Source organism: Saimiri boliviensis, chromosome 19 (genome assembly GCF_048565385.1).
Source record: "Saimiri boliviensis isolate mSaiBol1 chromosome 19, mSaiBol1.pri, whole genome shotgun sequence".
NCBI classification, from domain to species: domain Eukaryota; kingdom Metazoa; phylum Chordata; class Mammalia; order Primates; family Cebidae; genus Saimiri; species Saimiri boliviensis.
Window position 1 is genome coordinate 37,183,669 of NC_133467.1, and position 16,677 is coordinate 37,200,345.

General features: G+C 46.4%; 1 protein-coding gene across 2 annotated transcripts; it reads right to left on the reverse strand.

Moving 5' to 3' along the window:
• Positions 1-6,307: 6,307 nt before the first annotated feature.
• LOC104649907 (protein S100-A7) lies at positions 6,308-9,694 on the reverse strand. 2 transcript variants are annotated; one of them, XM_074389829.1, is made up of 3 exons: positions 9,611-9,694; positions 7,554-7,710; positions 6,308-6,637 (listed from the first exon to the last, which is right to left on the reverse strand). In XM_074389829.1, the coding sequence occupies exons 2-3, from the start codon at positions 7,692-7,694 to the stop codon at positions 6,473-6,475; spliced, it is 306 nt and encodes a 101-aa protein (XP_074245930.1). In that variant the 5' UTR covers positions 7,695-7,710; positions 9,611-9,694; the 3' UTR covers positions 6,308-6,472. The 2 variants fall into 2 exon arrangements, with proteins under 2 accessions (XP_074245930.1, XP_010327961.1); XM_010329659.3 differs by lacking the exon at positions 9,611-9,694 and adding an exon at positions 9,163-9,195.
• Positions 9,695-16,677: the final 6,983 nt, after the last annotated feature.

The following is a 16,677-nucleotide window of genomic DNA, read 5'->3' on the forward strand; positions in this document are numbered from 1 at the left end:
TACAGGTTTACATTATTGTGAGTTTTATGTAAATGGAATAATAGCATGTGCACTCTTCTGTTATTGGCTGTTTTTGACTCAACATTATATTTGAGATTTATCCACGTTGCTCTGGTTTGCCAGTTTTTACTGCTATGACTATAATATAATTGATACTGCCTATTGCTGATTATCATTTCGGGTTATTTCTATTTTTTTTCCATTACAAACAGTGCTTCTGTGACCATTCCTGTGGAGATATCTTCCAGGATACATGCCAGAGTTGCTGGAGGTTTGTACTTCTGAGCGGAATTGCTGGTCTGTAGTGTACTCACACTTTCAGTTCTGCTAGAAAATGACACCTTGTTTTTCAAGGGCATTGTACTAATTTTCACTCATACCAGTTTTTCATGTTCCATTTACTCCACATCCTTATTTTTTGTTGGTCTTTTTTTTTTTGGGTGCCAATGTAGTATGAAATGTTAACTGATTTTTAAAATTTGTATTTCCCGGATTACTGATGATTCTGAGCATCATTTCATATGCTTATTAGCCTAAGTTTCTCTTTCTGTGAAGTTTCTGGTTAAGATTTTTGCTCTTAATGTTGCAAATGTCATCCAGTTTGTGGCTTGTTTTTTCACTCTCTTTAAGGATTGAAAATTAAGCAGATATCCAGCTCTGTTGCCCAGGCTGGAGTGCAGTGGTGCAATCTTGGTTCATTGCAACCTCTACCTCCCAGGGTCAAGCAATCCTCCCACCTCAGCGTCCTGAGTTGCTGGGACTACAGGTGTGTGTCACTATGCCTGCCTAATGTTTTTGATTTTTTTTTGTAAAGGTGAGGTCTCACTATGTTTCCCAGGCTGGTCTCAAACTCCTGGGCTCAAGTGATCCTCCCACCTCAACCTCCCAAAGTGTTGGGCTTGCAGCTGCCAGCCACCCTGCCCCGCCTAGATTTTTTAAATGTCTTTGAATAACACGTTATTATTTTCACCATGTATGTACTTGATTGTACAATTTATTGACCGTGTTGCAAATGCCATGTTTTTGCTTATGAAAAAGCCATCCTCTATCTTCTGTAACACAGATGTATATATTTTTTATATTTTATTTTAAATTATTATTATTTTTTAAAAGATATGAGGTCTTACTATGTTGCCCAGTCTGGTCTTGAACTCCTGGGCTCAAGGAATCCTCCCACCTCAGCCTCCCAATTGCCCGGCTTATAAAATATTTGAAGAGACTTATTCTGAGCCACATGTGAGGACCATGACCCATGACACAGCCTCAGGAGATCCTGAGACCATGCAACGAAGGTGGTTGGGTTATAGCTTGATTTTACACATTTTAGGGTGGCGGAAGTGACAGGCAAACATCAACACATTAAGGTATACATTGATTTGATCTGGAAAGATGGGACATCTCAAAGTGAGGACTTACAGGTCATAGGCGAATTCAGAGAGTTTCTGATTGGCAATTGATTGAAGGAATTAAATTATTATCTGAAAACCTAGAATCAATAGAAAGGAGTGTCTGGGTTAAGATAAAGGATTGTGGAGACCAAGGTTCTTATTATATAGATGAAGTCTCATAGCTGGCCACCCTTAGAGGCAATAGATGGCGAAGGTTTCCTGTTCAGATGTTTAAAAGGTGCTAGGCTCTCCGCTAATCTCTTCTATTTTTTTATGTGCAAGATGATTTTTTATTGATGTGTAATAGCTGTACATATTTATGGTGTACGTGTGATATTTTGATACAAGCATACAATATGTAATGATCAAAGTAGGGCAGTTGGGGATCCATCGCCTCAAACATTGACCATTTCTTTGTGTCGGGAACATGCTGCATCTTCTTTTCTTTTCTTTTCTTTCTTTCTTTCTTTTTTTTTTGAGACGGAGTTTCGCTCTTGTTACCCAGGCTGGAGTGCAATGGCGCGATCTCGGCTCACCGCAACCTCCACCTCCTGGGCTCAGGCAATTCTCCTGCCTCAGCCTCCTAAGTAGCTGGGATTACAGGCATGCACCACCACGCCCAGCTAGTTTTTTGTATTTTTTTTTAGTAGAGACGGGGTTTCACCATGTTGACCAGGATGGTCTCGATCTTTCGACCTCGTGATCCACCCGCCTCGGCCTCCCAAAGTGCTGGGATTACAAGGGCTGAGCTTTAATGTCATCTCCTCTTAGCCATTTAGAGGGTGAACCACCATCCCTTCACCCCAAGGAAATGATCTCTGCCTCATTTGCGCCTCCTTCACCCTGGCCCCACTCCGGCCACAGCGGCTACGTCACCTCAGATTCCCCGATGTCTTTCCATCCAGAACTGGAATCGTGGAGGGAAAACAGTTACTCAGATCTCCTGGTTTCCCAGCACGTAGCAGTTCTGGATCCCAGCTCATAATTGTGCTCTATATCATTTTTTATTATAAAATGCATTTGTGCAAATTCTGGTCAATACTGTCTCATGTAAACAGCAGTGCAAAATCTAAAAACTTCCAGTCCTGCAGGCAGGCTGTGCAGCTTAGGAGAGGACACCACAATCTGGACCCCAGAATCTGGAACTAGGCCAAAAAGAATAATGCAAATGAATGCGTAGTTTGCTGGGGTTGCTGGAGTTTCAAGTCTATCGCCAGAGTTCAGAAGGCAACTGACCACCCCTGATGTACGCCTGCCCCCCTTTCATTTGTCCAGTTCATATTTCACCTCAAAGTATTCCTTCCACTTGACAATGGCACATAAAGATTAGGATGGATTAGGGACATCTTCTTGTCTAGGATTAGAAATCGCCTTCTCAAGGAAGCCTTGTCTAATGAGCCTGAGAATATTTCACACTCTCCATGCTGATGCCAATGCAGGACTCACCACAGCTATTAGGATATTCTGTTTACATGCCCATGTCATCCCAGAGAAGTGATCACAGGGCAGGGACCTCATGTCTGGCATAAGTTCCTAGTTAAGATCCAAAATCCTGAGATATTGCTGATGTGCTGTGGCAGATTGTCAAGAGAACTGTGTCATTCCAAACCCACCAGGGCAGCTTATACAACAGAAGCAGCTGGCTATAAAGAGGAGAGCTGGCCAGGCCTCTCCTCAACCACAGCCCAGAGCTCCAGTCACCAGATAGAAAGTGGATTTCACTTCATCCAGTACTCCTTCAAAAGAGTTTCAATGAATAGGGTGGAGGCGATGTGTCATTCTGTATAGGAAGGAGACCATTTTAGAGCAAGGCCTAAGGGCACAGGTGCTAGCGTCATATTGATCAGAATTCAACCTTTGTTCTAACACACACTAGAGCAAGAATTTGTTTGATTTAGAGTGATTTGTAGCTACTGTACATTATGTGAGTATTAAAGAGAAAGAATTGACAGCTCTATGCCCACACTCACATGACAGCTGATATGAAAGAAATTCTGGAATTCCAAACAGTCCCAAGAATTTCTGATATCAAAAGATTCCAAAAGCTTTTTTTTTTTTTTTTTTTTTTTCAGACCAAGTCTCACTCTGCCACCCAGGCTAGAGAGCAACCGTGAGATTTTGGCTGACTGTAACTTTTGCCTCCAGGGTTTAAGCCATTCTCTTGCCTCAGCCTCTCGAGTAGCTGGGTTTACAGACATGTGCCACCATGTCCAGCTAATTTTTGTATTTTTAGCAGGACGGGGTTTCATCATGTTGGCCAAGGCTGGTCCAATAACTTGAGCATATTTCATGAACATACCCAGAATGCTGTGAGCTGTCCGTGGTGCTGAATTCACTGTGACGTCACTCCTGCCTCCCTTTGCTTTCTTCTAACTGACACGTCTTCAACCTTCTCAACAGGAATCTCTTATTTTCCCCCACATGCAGGTGGTTTTTGAGTAGCCTCCTCAAGGGTGATCTCAACTTTCCAGGAAGTAAATAGGGCAAAAGGAACAATGTGAAGAGGAGCAAAAACTCATAAAAAAGCATGTTCTTGAAAAACAATCAGTTTGTTTCCAGATTGTCACTATAACCACGCCATGACAGCCGGCTCATACATGTCCCCTTATGGATCTGTGACACAGTTTCTTTGGTATTTCTGTCTAGGAAAAGGGTTGATGTATCATAGAGAATATATATATTTAACTAAGTGTGAGATAATATCTTATTGTTTTTGTATCTTGCATTTTACAAGAGTTCTGACCAGCATCAGATAAACTTCTGTGCCCTCATTTAGTTGACTTCAATATTATTGAATTAAAGAATTACTGCTTCTCACTAGGAGCATCATTTACCACTTTTTAAATTTCATATTAAAACTCAATTTCTAGTAGAGTCTGATTTCTTAGGTTCATTTTTCTATTTAAGTATCTTTTATCTTTTATTTTCCTTTACCATGTTTTAAACTAAATTAAAGCAGTTTATTTGAACCAACTAGCTTCTTTGAATTTACCCAGTGTTAGCAATGATCATTCACGTCTGATAAATAAGAAAAAGACACCCAGATATACACTCTTGATAGGAGACAACCCCACATATGAAGCAATCTGCTTTAAAAAACCTGAACCCTGAATATGCTTAAGGTTCTAGATCTACCGAGTTAACAAAGGGAAGAGAAAGCCCCAGGAGTCGTTAATTGACACCACATGGATGCAATCAGGAAATCCAGACTATAGGAAATTTTACAGGACAAACGATCCTGTTTCTATAACAATAATAACAAAATGAAAGGAGAAAAAGAAGAGAGTGAAGCTGTACATTTAAAAAATCTTGGCTGGGTGCAGTGGTTCACGCCTGTAATTCAGCACGTTGGGAGGCCAAAGTAGGCAGATCACTTGAGGCCAGGAGTTTGAGACCAGCCTGAGCAACATGATGAAAATTCATTTCTATCGAAAATACAAAAATTAGCCAGGTGTGGTGGTGCATCCCTGTAATCTCAGCTAGCAGGAGACTGAGTCATGAGAATTACTTGAACCTGGAAGGTGAAGGTTGCAGTGAACTGAGATTGTGCCACTGCATTCCAGCCTGGATGACAGAGCAAGACTCCATCTTACGAAGAAAAAAAAGTTTTCAGAGCTGTATCAATCAGATATACTGTACGCAGCTTATTTTGTCTCTGGTCAAGTAAACTTTAAAAAAATCCATCACAACTGGAAAAATGTGAAAACTGGACATTTGATTAAATAGTATTAAATATTTTTAGATATGATAGTAATATTGTGATTATGGGCTTCTTAGGTTGCCTTGTCTTTTAGAAATACAAATTGAAATGAAATTATGTGAAGTTTGGAATTTTCCCAGCAAAAATGAAGGATAGGAGTGGATGGTACTGTAAGTGGAACAAGACTGGTCATGTACTGACCATCATCAAGGTGGGTAATGAATACATAAGGGGTTATCACACTATTTTCTCTATTGTTAATTTGTCTGAAAAGTTACTTCATGGCCGGGCACGGTGGCTCAAGCCTGTAATCCCAGCACTTTGGGAGGCCGAGGCGGGTGGATCACGAGGTCAAGAGATTAAGACCATCCTGGTCAACATGGTGAAACCTCGTCTCTACTAAAAAATACAAAAAATTAGCTGGGCATGGTGGTGCATGCCTGTAATCCCAGCTACTCAGGAGGCTGAGGCAGGAGAATTGCCTGAACCCAGGAGGCGGAGGTTGCGGTGAGCCGAGATCGCACCATTGCACTCCAGCCTGGATAACAAGAGCAAAACTCCATCTCAAAAAAAAAAAAAAACTTACTTCATAATTTTAACAGTTTTAAAAGGATGAAATAAAGACATTTTCAGATATACAAACATGAGATGACTTACCCCCCACCATACCCTTACTAAAGAAACCTCAAAAGCAAGTACAATACTACAAGAAAAAAGAAAAACTACCCCAAAGGCACAAAGAATGATAAATGATAGAAATGGCAAACAAGTAAGTAATTCTAATTAAATATTTGTATAAATCAAAAATAATAATTCCTCACTCTGCACATTAGCTCACACCTCTAATCCTAGCACTTTGGGAGGCCAAGATGGAAGGATCCCTTGAACCCAGAACTTCGAGACTAACCAGGGCAACATAGTGAGATGCCCATCTCTACAAAAAATAAAACATTAGCCAGCCATGGTAGCACACCCCTGGAATCCCAGCTACTTAAGAGGCTGGGTTAGAAGAATTACTTGAGCTAGGACGCTAGAGGATACAGTGAGTCACGATCCTGCCACAGCACTCCAGCCTGAGCAACAGAACTAGACCCTGTCTCAAATAATAAAAATCATTCCTAAAGAAGGGACATAATTTTTTTTTTTTTTTTTTTTTTTTGGTAGTTTTGACAACGTCAGTCACAAAGAGAAGGACATCAGGCAAGTGTCTGGTGGCGGGACACATTTTATTGTTCTGGGGTCTCTCACAAATTCTCACAAACTTGACCTGGAATTTGTAGTTTTGACAACGTCAGTCACAAAGAGAAGGACATCAGGCAAGTGTCTTGTGGCGGGACACATTTTATTGTTCTGGGGTCTCTGGAGGCCCCTGGGTGGGGCTGGATCACTGGCTTCCCCCCGAGCAGGGCTCCGCTCCGTGGCTCTGCTTGTGGTAGTCAATGGCTATGTCTCCCAGAAGGGACAGATACTCAGAAAAATCAATCTTCTTATCCCCATTCTTGTCCTTTTTCTCAAAGGCATTGGCCAGGTAATTTGTGCCCTTTTTGTCCTGTGGACAGAAAAACACACAAACAAGAAAGATTCAATCACGGACAAGTTTTGGGGCTGTGAGGGGAGAGGAGGTGGCAGAGACAGAGACAAGTGCCTAGATCTGCACAGGCGTGGTGGTGTGGCTGACAGCACAGGGCGAGTGGCTGAGGTCGGGGTGAGGATGTGAGTGTCACCCCTGGAGTTCCCTAGGGAGACTTTTAGACACAAACCTCAGGGTGGGAGGCAGGTCCTGTCGCGACACGCTCTGTTAAGTGATCTTGGCAAGGGAGTCTCCTGCCCCAGCCTCACTCTCTCCTGTCCCCAGCCTTCTAGGGCACTGCCTACCTTAGGTCTACCCCAGGCGCTCAAAATAGGCCCTCACACTTGGTTCTCTTTCTCTGACCCCCTCTCCATTCTTCTCTTTTTCCACCAAACTCAGCTTTCTGGGCTCCCTGTTCTTTGTCATCTAGCCCTTTAGGTACCTAGTAGCCCACAATATTTTTCAGATTTGCTAATGAGTTTTGGTTATTGCAAAGAGGGGCACTGATTTCAACTAGCAATGGAACTTCTAGTGCTTTCCTGTTAATCTCAGGGATGTTGATGTGGGGCCTTCAGGCAGCGGGACCTGAGCATGTGAGTTTCAGTCTCAGAGAGAGAGGGTCAGGGAGCGCTGGGAGAGGACTGAGCACTGCCCGCAAGCTGCAGCCTGCTGACTGTCTAATAACATCTTTATACCCGTATAACCCTTTACCATCGTGAGACTTGTTCGCCTATCATCCTTAGATTCCCATATGGTCCAAGCAATAAAGCCGTATTCGCAAACGAGACATTTTTGAATCGGAGGATGAGGGTGACCTGTCCAAGGTCACACAGGAAATTGTATCCTGAACCATGTCAGGGCCCAACCAACATTGAGAAGCTAGACCCCGACTCACACAGGCACTGAGGAAGTTGGGGAAGTTCTCCTTCATCATCGTCAGCAGGCTGGGCTTGTCAATCTTGTCGTCATTTCCGGTGTATTTGTGAAACATGTCGATCATGCCCACTATGGACTTCTCAGCTTGAGTGCTGCTCATCTTTGCTTTCAAAAGGCTTCAGAAAACAGAGACAATCATTTCTTTCCCTTCATTAGAATTAAGGTCTCTATGTGCAGGTGTTGAAAGAACGGCTGAGGAGCGAGTAAAACAGGGCTAAGATGGAGCAGAAGGAACTTGACTTTTTTAATGTGATGAGGTAATTTGCTCAAACATGGGAGGCTGGAGCCAAGTCTGAGACCTGCCCCATCCTGGCCGGGACCCAGAGGAGGTGTACCCGGACGGCAGAAGTCCAGCTGTGGGCAGTGCTCTGGAGAGCGAGAAGCAGGAAGAGACGGGGGCCGACAGCACGTGGAAGAACTGAACCCTGAGATGGGACCCCCAGCCACAGCCGCACATGGCAGACCCCACTCCTCAAACAGCACCAAATCCATCTCCTCCAGCTTCACGGTTGGGGTGAGAGTCACAGGGGCAGGACAAAGGCCTTTGAACTGGTCTCTCACCCTCGTGGGCTGCTTCAGGAACAAGACACCATGGGCCCCACCTTGGCTAAAGTGCGAGTCCTGCCTGACGCGGTGTGTGCAGGCTCCAGGTGCACATGTGAGCGTGGAAGTGAGTGTGAGCCGGAAACACAGCCCTGTCCTGAGCACAGGGGCCCTTTCGGCATCCCTTGGGAATGAGAATCAGGCATGGCCTCTGTTACACGGAACAGAAATAACTCCCTGGTTCTTAAGCTGCTGAATGGGATGGGAGTGAGGTGGGGTCCCTTCATGTCCTCTCTTTGGAATTATCTGCACCTTCCGAATCACCAAGGCTTGACTCTTTAAATAAAAAGGTCTGACTTCCCAAAGCAGACAGTTTGGGCTGCCCTGCACCCTAAGCCTGAAAAATAGGACAGTGTAGCTCTCACTTCCCACACTTTCCAAAGAACCAGAAAATGACCTTGGCTAACGCTTGTAGCATCTGACAATAAACCCCATCTCCCCCCAACGCAGGAGAAAGCTCCTTGCCGGCAATTGACTAAAAGAAGCCACCCAAAGCTTTTTGAATCTGAGGCCAAGGCAAGGGGCTGAGCCCAGTTCTGAGGATAACTGAGAATTTGCAAGTCCCAGGCCTGGGGGTTTGAAGAGCCCCCAAAGCATTCACAAGGGACCTTTATCCCTCCACCCTCTGTGGGATTCAGAACCCCAGACCTCAAGAAGAGGATGAATCCACGGAGAAGACAGGGAGGAAAGGGAGGGTGCTGTGCTCAGGTCCCACTGGGGACATTTCCACAGGAGTTGTCTCAGGACACCCCATAGGAGCAATGGGCAGGGCTGGTCCAGCCTCCTGGTTCTACAGAGGAGCGTTCTCGGGCTCCGGGGAAGGCCACACATCCTGGCTGGTGGCAGAGCTGGTCTAGACCCTGGATCCTGAGTCTTTGTCAGCAGCCCTTCCCCCTCCTGCAGGCAGCACAGCAGGCCAAACACTGGGCACTGCTAGAAAAGGCAGAGGGGCCCGTGAGACTTACCAGAGCTGGGACGTGTCACCAGGGGAAGGATGAGAGAGATGTGTGCGTTTGGACGAATAGCAGTCCCTTTATAAGGCTCAGCCTGGCTCTTCCCAGGGGCTGGAAGGCCCGGGGCCACCTCTGTCATCTGTTTCTTGCCTCACATCAGGTGGGTGGGACACACCCAGCAGGCTGTGTGCTCAGGATTTCTGGCCAGAGTCCCAGGTCACCAGGTCCCACACCACCCCAGAGACCGCACTGGGGCCTTCTCTGGCTCAACCTTGATTTGGGGGTGAGGCAGCCGGTGCACGGGTAGTAGCGGGACAGCAAGTGGAGGAAGGGAGCACGGGGACTCCGGACCCAAAGGGGACGGAGCTTCAGCCTCCAGAGCGGCGTGGCCTGCTTGCTCCGTCGCCTAGTCCTTCCGCACAACCGCTGTGACAGCCTGTTCTACGATCCCTCCACTTACTGCGCGTTTTCATGTCCAGACGTCAGGGTCCCTGCTGCGCCTGCATCCTCCCCAGTCCTCGGAGTCCTGTGAGGCAGGCGCTGCAGTCTCTGTTTTTGGAAAGAAGTTGAGATGTTTCCAAGTTTACTCAGCTAGTAAACGCAGCAAATCACCACAGGAACACAGCAAAGCCCGAATCAAATCCTTACTCTAATCCTCTCTTCTCTATGTCTTGGTCGCCTCAGGGCCTGCCCTGTGGGAACTCAAAGTCCTGGGAAGGAAGCAGGGTCACCTCATGGCCGATCATTGGTCAGCCCCTCACAGAAGCCCTGGATCCAGGTGCCGGGACTGGGGTCAGGGGTCTCCCTCTCTAGGTTGAGTGGTGGAGTGACCCCCATGGAAGAAGCCTGGAGGCAGGGAGTGGGCAAAGTTCTTTCCTGCCCCAAGGTGGTAACTTCCCAGAAAGTCTTCAATGTTTTTCTTCCTCTATGCAAAACAGCCTGTGTAGGAGTTGGGAGTTGTGCCCTTGGCCATAATGTGCCCTAACCTGCTGTGGAAACGCTGACCCAGGTAGGGGCTCCGAGGTCGGGAAGGCACGGGAGTCCCTGGGGCATGGTGAGGACAGGGAGACGGTGAATCACTGAAATGGGCTCTTTTTCTGCTGCCCCTTCCAGTGTTCCTTGTAGGCTGCAATAGAGTTCCAGGTTCATTTAGCGCCAGCCCCTTAAGCACTCTGAGGCTCCATAGAGCGGATGTGATATCTTCCTAGGTGGGGCCTACTTTCTCCACCCATCATATCCCTTCAACTTCCTTCTCCATCAGTCCTCATGTAACCAGGGGCACCTGTTTCTCCCTCTCCCACTTCTCCATATCATGGTGATATTATTTTAGTGGCAAGCGACACACACACACACACACACACACACACACACACACCCAAACACCAGAATACTCAACCATAAAAAGGAATGAAATGATGCCTTTTGCAGCAACATGGATGGAACTGGAAGCCATGATCTTAAGTGAAATTACTTAGAAACACAAAGTCTAATACGCCGTGTCCTCACTTATAAGTGGGAGCTACATCATACGTACAGATGGAGGTAGAGAGCAGAATCACAGCCACTGGAGACTGTGAAGGGTGGGCAGTCAGGAGGTGGGTGAAGGATGAGACATTTTTAGTGGTATAATGCCTGCTATTTAGGATGGGCTACATTAAAAGCTCAGACCACCACTGTGCAGTATATTTATGTACATTTGTATGCGGGTTTTTGTACAGACATGTTTTCACTTCCTTTGGGTAAATCCTGAGGAGTGTGGTTTCTGGATCCTATGTAAGAGTATGTTTATTTTTTTAAGAAAGCACCACACTGTCTTCCAACATGGCTGTACTATTCTGCGTTCCTGCTGGTAATGAACGGGAGTTCCTGTTGCTCCACATACCTCTTCAGCGTTTTGCGTTGTCAGTGTTCCACATATTGGCCGTTCTCATAAGTGTGTACTGGCATCGCATTGTTGTTTTAATCTGCGTTTCCTTGAGGACACATGATGCAGAGCATCTCTGATATGCTGATTTGCCACCTGCCGTATCTTCTCCGATGAGAGGTCTGTTGAGGTGTTTGGCCCATTTTCTCATTGGTTGGTTTGTGTCTTACTGTGGAGTGTAAAGAGTCCTTTGTGTGTTTTGGATAACACTCCTTTTTCAGATATGTCTTTTGTAAGCCTTTTCTCCCACTCTGTGGCTTGTCTTTTCATTCTCTTGAGGATATCTTTCACAAAGCAGAAATTTTTAATTTTAAAGAAGTCCAGCTTACAAATTCTTTCTTTCATGGACTACGCCTTGGTGTTCCATCTATAAAGTCATCACCAAAACCAAGATGATCATGTTTCCTCTTATGCTACCATCAAGGACTTTTGTAACACTGTGTTTTGCATTTAGGTCTGTGATTCATTCTGAGTTACGTATCATCACCACGTAGCCAAAAAAGAAACAGAAGAAAAGCAATACAAAAGGAATCAGAGACAACAATATGAATACAAGACAACAGAGAATTCTAAGTAAAAGGAATTAAATGGAAAAGAAGAATAGTTCTTATTGATTAGTGTGCAAGTCCCCAGGATGCAACAGTCTTATCCTTTTTTTCTCTTTTCTTTGTTTGCTTCTTCTTTCTTTTTATTGAGACAGAGTTTTGCTCTTGTTGCCCAGGCTAGAGTGCAATGGCATCAGCTCGGCTCACTGCAACCTCCTCCTCAATGGTTCAAGCTATTCTTCTCCCTCAGCCTCTCACGTAGCTGGGATTACAGGCACATGACACCTGTTTTTTGTATTTTTGGTAGAGATGGGGTTTCACCATGTTGGCCAGGCTGGTCTTGATCTCTTGATCTCAGGTGATACACCCACCTCGGCCTCCCAAAGCACTGGGATTACAGGTGTGAATCACCACAGTAGTCTTATCCTTATATACACTACAACATAATTTTGAATTATATAAAGCAAACTTTGAAAGAAACACAGGGAACTGACAAACTTATAATCACTTGTCAGGTTTTGGCGGAGTCTGCCCAGGTCTCAATAGGGTAGTCAGATAACAAAACACCAGGAATGGGCAGAGCAGGGTGGGCAGATGCTGCCACAGCTCCGAAGCAGCCCCAGACATAAGGGCACCGTGGATGACCATGGCTGTGTCTAATTAACATTAATATCCAGAAACGGGTGGCCAGCTGGATTTGGCTTGAAGACCATAATTTGCTGATTCTTGGTATAAAATATTTGAAGGACATACTTAAGTTTATTTATACACACATGCATTCATAAATTTGTGCCCAACCATAGAGAATATACATAAATTTCAAAAGTATTTGAGACATCCAAAAAACTGATCATTTGTTCTTGCCAAAATCAGAATCTTAGCAAATTAGCCTAACAGGGGTCTTATCTTTTGCAGCTGCTGATCACGGTGAACCCTGTGAGCCCTTCCCCTGTGTCATGTCTGGAACAAACACTCCATAAACCCACCCCGCCCCATCACACATCCAGCCTCCCAGCCGCTGCTGATCCCCGGGGAGGGCTCCCAACAGGCTGGCCGTGAACAGGAATCTGGCTGGTTGATACGTTCACCTCCTCCATGTTTTTGGGGAGCTCCCCTCTCATCAGTCTGAGGTAGAGGCAACTCACTCCTGGGTCTCTAGAAAATCTCAAGTTGCTGAAGAAGAGAACAGGAAGCCATTTGTTCTCTTTACTGTAGTTTATCCATTCATTTGTGTTTTGAGTGCTGACCGTGTTCCTGGTGAGTGGGTGTGGGGGTATCAGGGAGATGGAGTGGATGTGGACGGTGCTTTGAGCCATGCTCCGGCCCCAGGAGAGAGCTCCACTAAGCCACTGTGTGCTGAGAGAGTGGGGTGGACAGAGCCCGGGAGCCCCCAGCTCCCCAGGCAGTTCAGTGGTCACTTTCTCTGTGAAGCCAGGCAGAGCCACCATCCCCACGTCCCTGCACACCTTGGTGACAGCCCTGGCCGCACATGTGCTATGTTTGTTGCCACCCACCCTTGGCTGTGTGCCCCCAGCCTCCAGTGCAGAGAACTCCGTAAATGTTGGCTGAACTAGCAAGTGAGGCGGGTGTCTTCAGAAAGGTTCAGATAAAGTGTGTGGGAACTCGGAAGAGGAGAAATCACTTTTCAGGTGGGGGAACCAGAAGCTTTGTCAGGGCGGCCTTTCAGTAGGACGCGGAGCACTGCCAGGAGCAGAGGGGAGGACAGAGAGAGCCGCAGGAATGTTCCGAGACAGCCAGCTCTTCTGTTTGGGGCCCTCATGGGTGGTGTTGGCCGGCTGCATCCCTGGATTCCAGTGGCAGTTGGGGGAGGGGGACAGAGAGACAGAGTCCCACAGCATTCACAAGAGATTATTAGGACTCAGTTCTGCTGTCAGTCATCCACACTGGAGGATGAGAACACCCAGCTGCAGCCTAGAGCCTGTGGTCCAAGGGAAGGCAAGGGTTAAAGAAAGATGCAGAGAGAATCGGAGGCTCTACGGCAACGCAGGTGTTATGTCCGGCACGAGACCTGAGGAGGTGGGGGACCAGTTTGATGCCACAGCCCCCTGCTGCTTACAGGCTGGGGCAATTTCTAGACCTGGGTGGGGGTCTGGGCAGGATGGCTTGCTGCCTGGGAGGATGTTGATAAGCTGTTTCTGTGATCAGGTGGTTTGGACCTTTTTATGGTGAGATGTGATACGCTGTTTCTTGGACCTTTGCCCAACAGGTATGGTAAGAACGTTCCTGTGCCTTGCAGCCAGGAGGTTAGGGATGTTTCTCACGACCAGAATCTCCATGTAATGTTTTGCCATGACCAAGGTCTGTGAAATGGCAGGGGGCTTATAAAATGATGAGGTTTGGGCTAACACCCACCATCCTGTCTAGAATGGGTTTGCTGGAAGGATTGACTGTTAGTTCTGTTATTTTGATAATGGGGCTCGCTTTCTCAGAGGTCACATACACAGACAGTGCTGGGAAGCGACCCATGAGTACCCTGAGATATTTACCTGTTCAGCCAGATTTCAAGTTGGCAATGATCATTCAGTCAGAAACTCAGGTGAAACTCTGGCCCTGAGCGCAGAGAATTCGTTTTCTCTTTCCCAAACTTCCACACGGTGGCGCCACCGCGCACACACCTCGCCCTGGTCGTTGCTGTAGAGGGTTCCACGTGCTGGGCCGTCCTTTCTTCAGGCTGTGTGTCCCACGTCGGCAGCAATCTTACAGCTTTTTGAAAAAGAGATCTTCACCACAAGCTTCTGAAGGGCTAGGCTTTTCCTATTTCATTTGCATTCTTCTGTCTCTCCAAGGCCTACCAGAGAGCGCTGCACAAAATCGTATACTGGGGATGAAATTGTTAATGGAGTTGGTAGAAACAGGAACAAATTAAAACCACTAAATTTTAGTAATGGGGAATTAAGTAAATCTTGATTCGTATACACATGGAATCCCTGTGATGGTACGAAACGGACGTTTGGTCTTTGTCCCTGTTCCTGACACTGAAAGTGTGAAACGCTTGGAATTTCCTGAGTGACAGGGGTGAGAAGGCGCCTTTTGCTATTCATAACAAGCTCCTCCAGCCACACTGAGTTTGCGCTAATGAGGTGACTCTTGGTGGACCCCTAGAGAGCTGCAGGATGGGGCTGGTTGCCAGAGGAACCAACCATGTGATTAGAGGGCTGGAGCTTTCAGCCCCACTCTGGGCCCCCAGAAAACGGCTGCAGCTGTGGGAGGCCTTCACTCACCAGTGGCCGATTATTTAATCAGCCATGCCCAAATAACATGACTGCCACAGAAACCACAAACGATAGGGCTCCGAGCACTGTCGGGTGGGTGAACATGGGGTGCAGGAAGGGCGGGTACGTGGAGTGGGCCTGGGAGCTCCATGCCGCCCCACTGCTCTCTTAGGCAGAAATTGAATATTATCCTTTTTGAGGTCTTTCCAATCCTTGAGGTGTCTAAAATCCTGGGTTCGGGCAGGAGCGTGGTGGGAGTGCTTTAGGGCCAATTTCGGGTAAACTCCTTTCTCAGTTTCACCAGAAAGTGCTACTCTGCTGCTGTAGTGTCTTCTGTATGTCACAGGGCATTGCTTTCAGTAACTGGTCTGCACACCGGAAAGACATGAAGGCGTGTTTGTCAAGATCAGAGTCTTGCCCTGGCCACGGGTGGTGGGTTGTGACATAGGAGATGCATGTTTGGCACCATGTGGTTCTAAGTACAGTACCCGAAGTTTTGGCTCGATGTCTGTCTCCACCTACAGACTATGAGTTCCTGGAAGGCAGAATGTTATTCAATTCATGTCTGTCCTCTTCCTCCATAGCACCTAGCACCTAACCCATGGCAAAATTCTGATAAACATTAAGGAAGAGTTGACATTAAAATGTATAAATAAAAGTAATTTAACGTCTAACAATAATGGATTCATAAGACAAATTTTGATACATGCAAACAGATGATCGCTATGTACCCACTAAAAATCAGGCTCGCATTCATGAAGCATGTGAGCTGTCCACAGCATAACATTGAGTAAAACGTGCAGCTACAGCACAGCTGTGCACCCCTGGGAATTGGCATGGTGTAGGGGGGTGTTTTGTCCCAGAGTGAGCAAAAGCTAGGGTGAAGAGGAGCGCGGTCTGCCCCACCATCCCCAGCCATAGGTCAGAAATGAAGTTGCTTCTGAACAACAAGCTATTATCCAGCAATTGTCCAAGGGTGAACCATATGGGTATACCAAGTTTCTTCATTAGACGGCTTTAAGGTTTTGCTTATGTTTGTTTCTTGGTTATAGATGCTACAGTGGTGGACAGTTTCCTGATGATTTTTTTTCCTAACATCTGCTTCATTAATTGTTTTGGGATGAATTGCCAGGGGAACGATGGCTGAACCAAAGAATTCAATACAGTTTTTTTTTTTTTTTTTTTTTTTTTTTTTTTTTTTTTTTTTTTGTGGCTCTAGCTTGGCAAGGCTGATAAATGCAAGCCATGTTTTTAGTTTAGAAACATAAAAGTGTACCGATAAACCACTTGTTTGCCGGGGAAGTCATTATGTTAAGTCAATGAAGCCTCACCCAGCAAACTGGAAAAGGTGTTGGCTTCAGTATCTACCTCTGATTTTCTCTCCAACCTTCAGGGATGCACAGAGTCTCTGGTTGAATGACCTCTCGTTTGGTGCCCCCTTCTGGAAGACTCAGTCATCAGCCTGTGCGGGCCCTCCCAAGGGAGCTGTGTGGGGTGAAATGGGGCCAAGGAGAAGGGGCTGGCTGGGAGAAGTCTCATGTTGGGTTGAGGTGGCAGACGGGACCCCACCTGTCACTCAAGGGCCCAGGTACCATCTGTAGGGATGTGGAGCCTACAGACCCGGCCCCCTCAGAGCAGGGTCCCTTCTACATTGCAGTCGGTGATTCGCTGATAAACAATTTGGTTCTACCACTGTTCCTTCACCTCCATCCATCACCCAAATGATTAAAAAAATCCTCTATTAGCTTCTTTCCTTGTTCGTGTATGGCAGTCTCGCCCTGACCCCGGTGGTAGGGGTTGTGAGGTGGGGGATGCATGTTTGGCA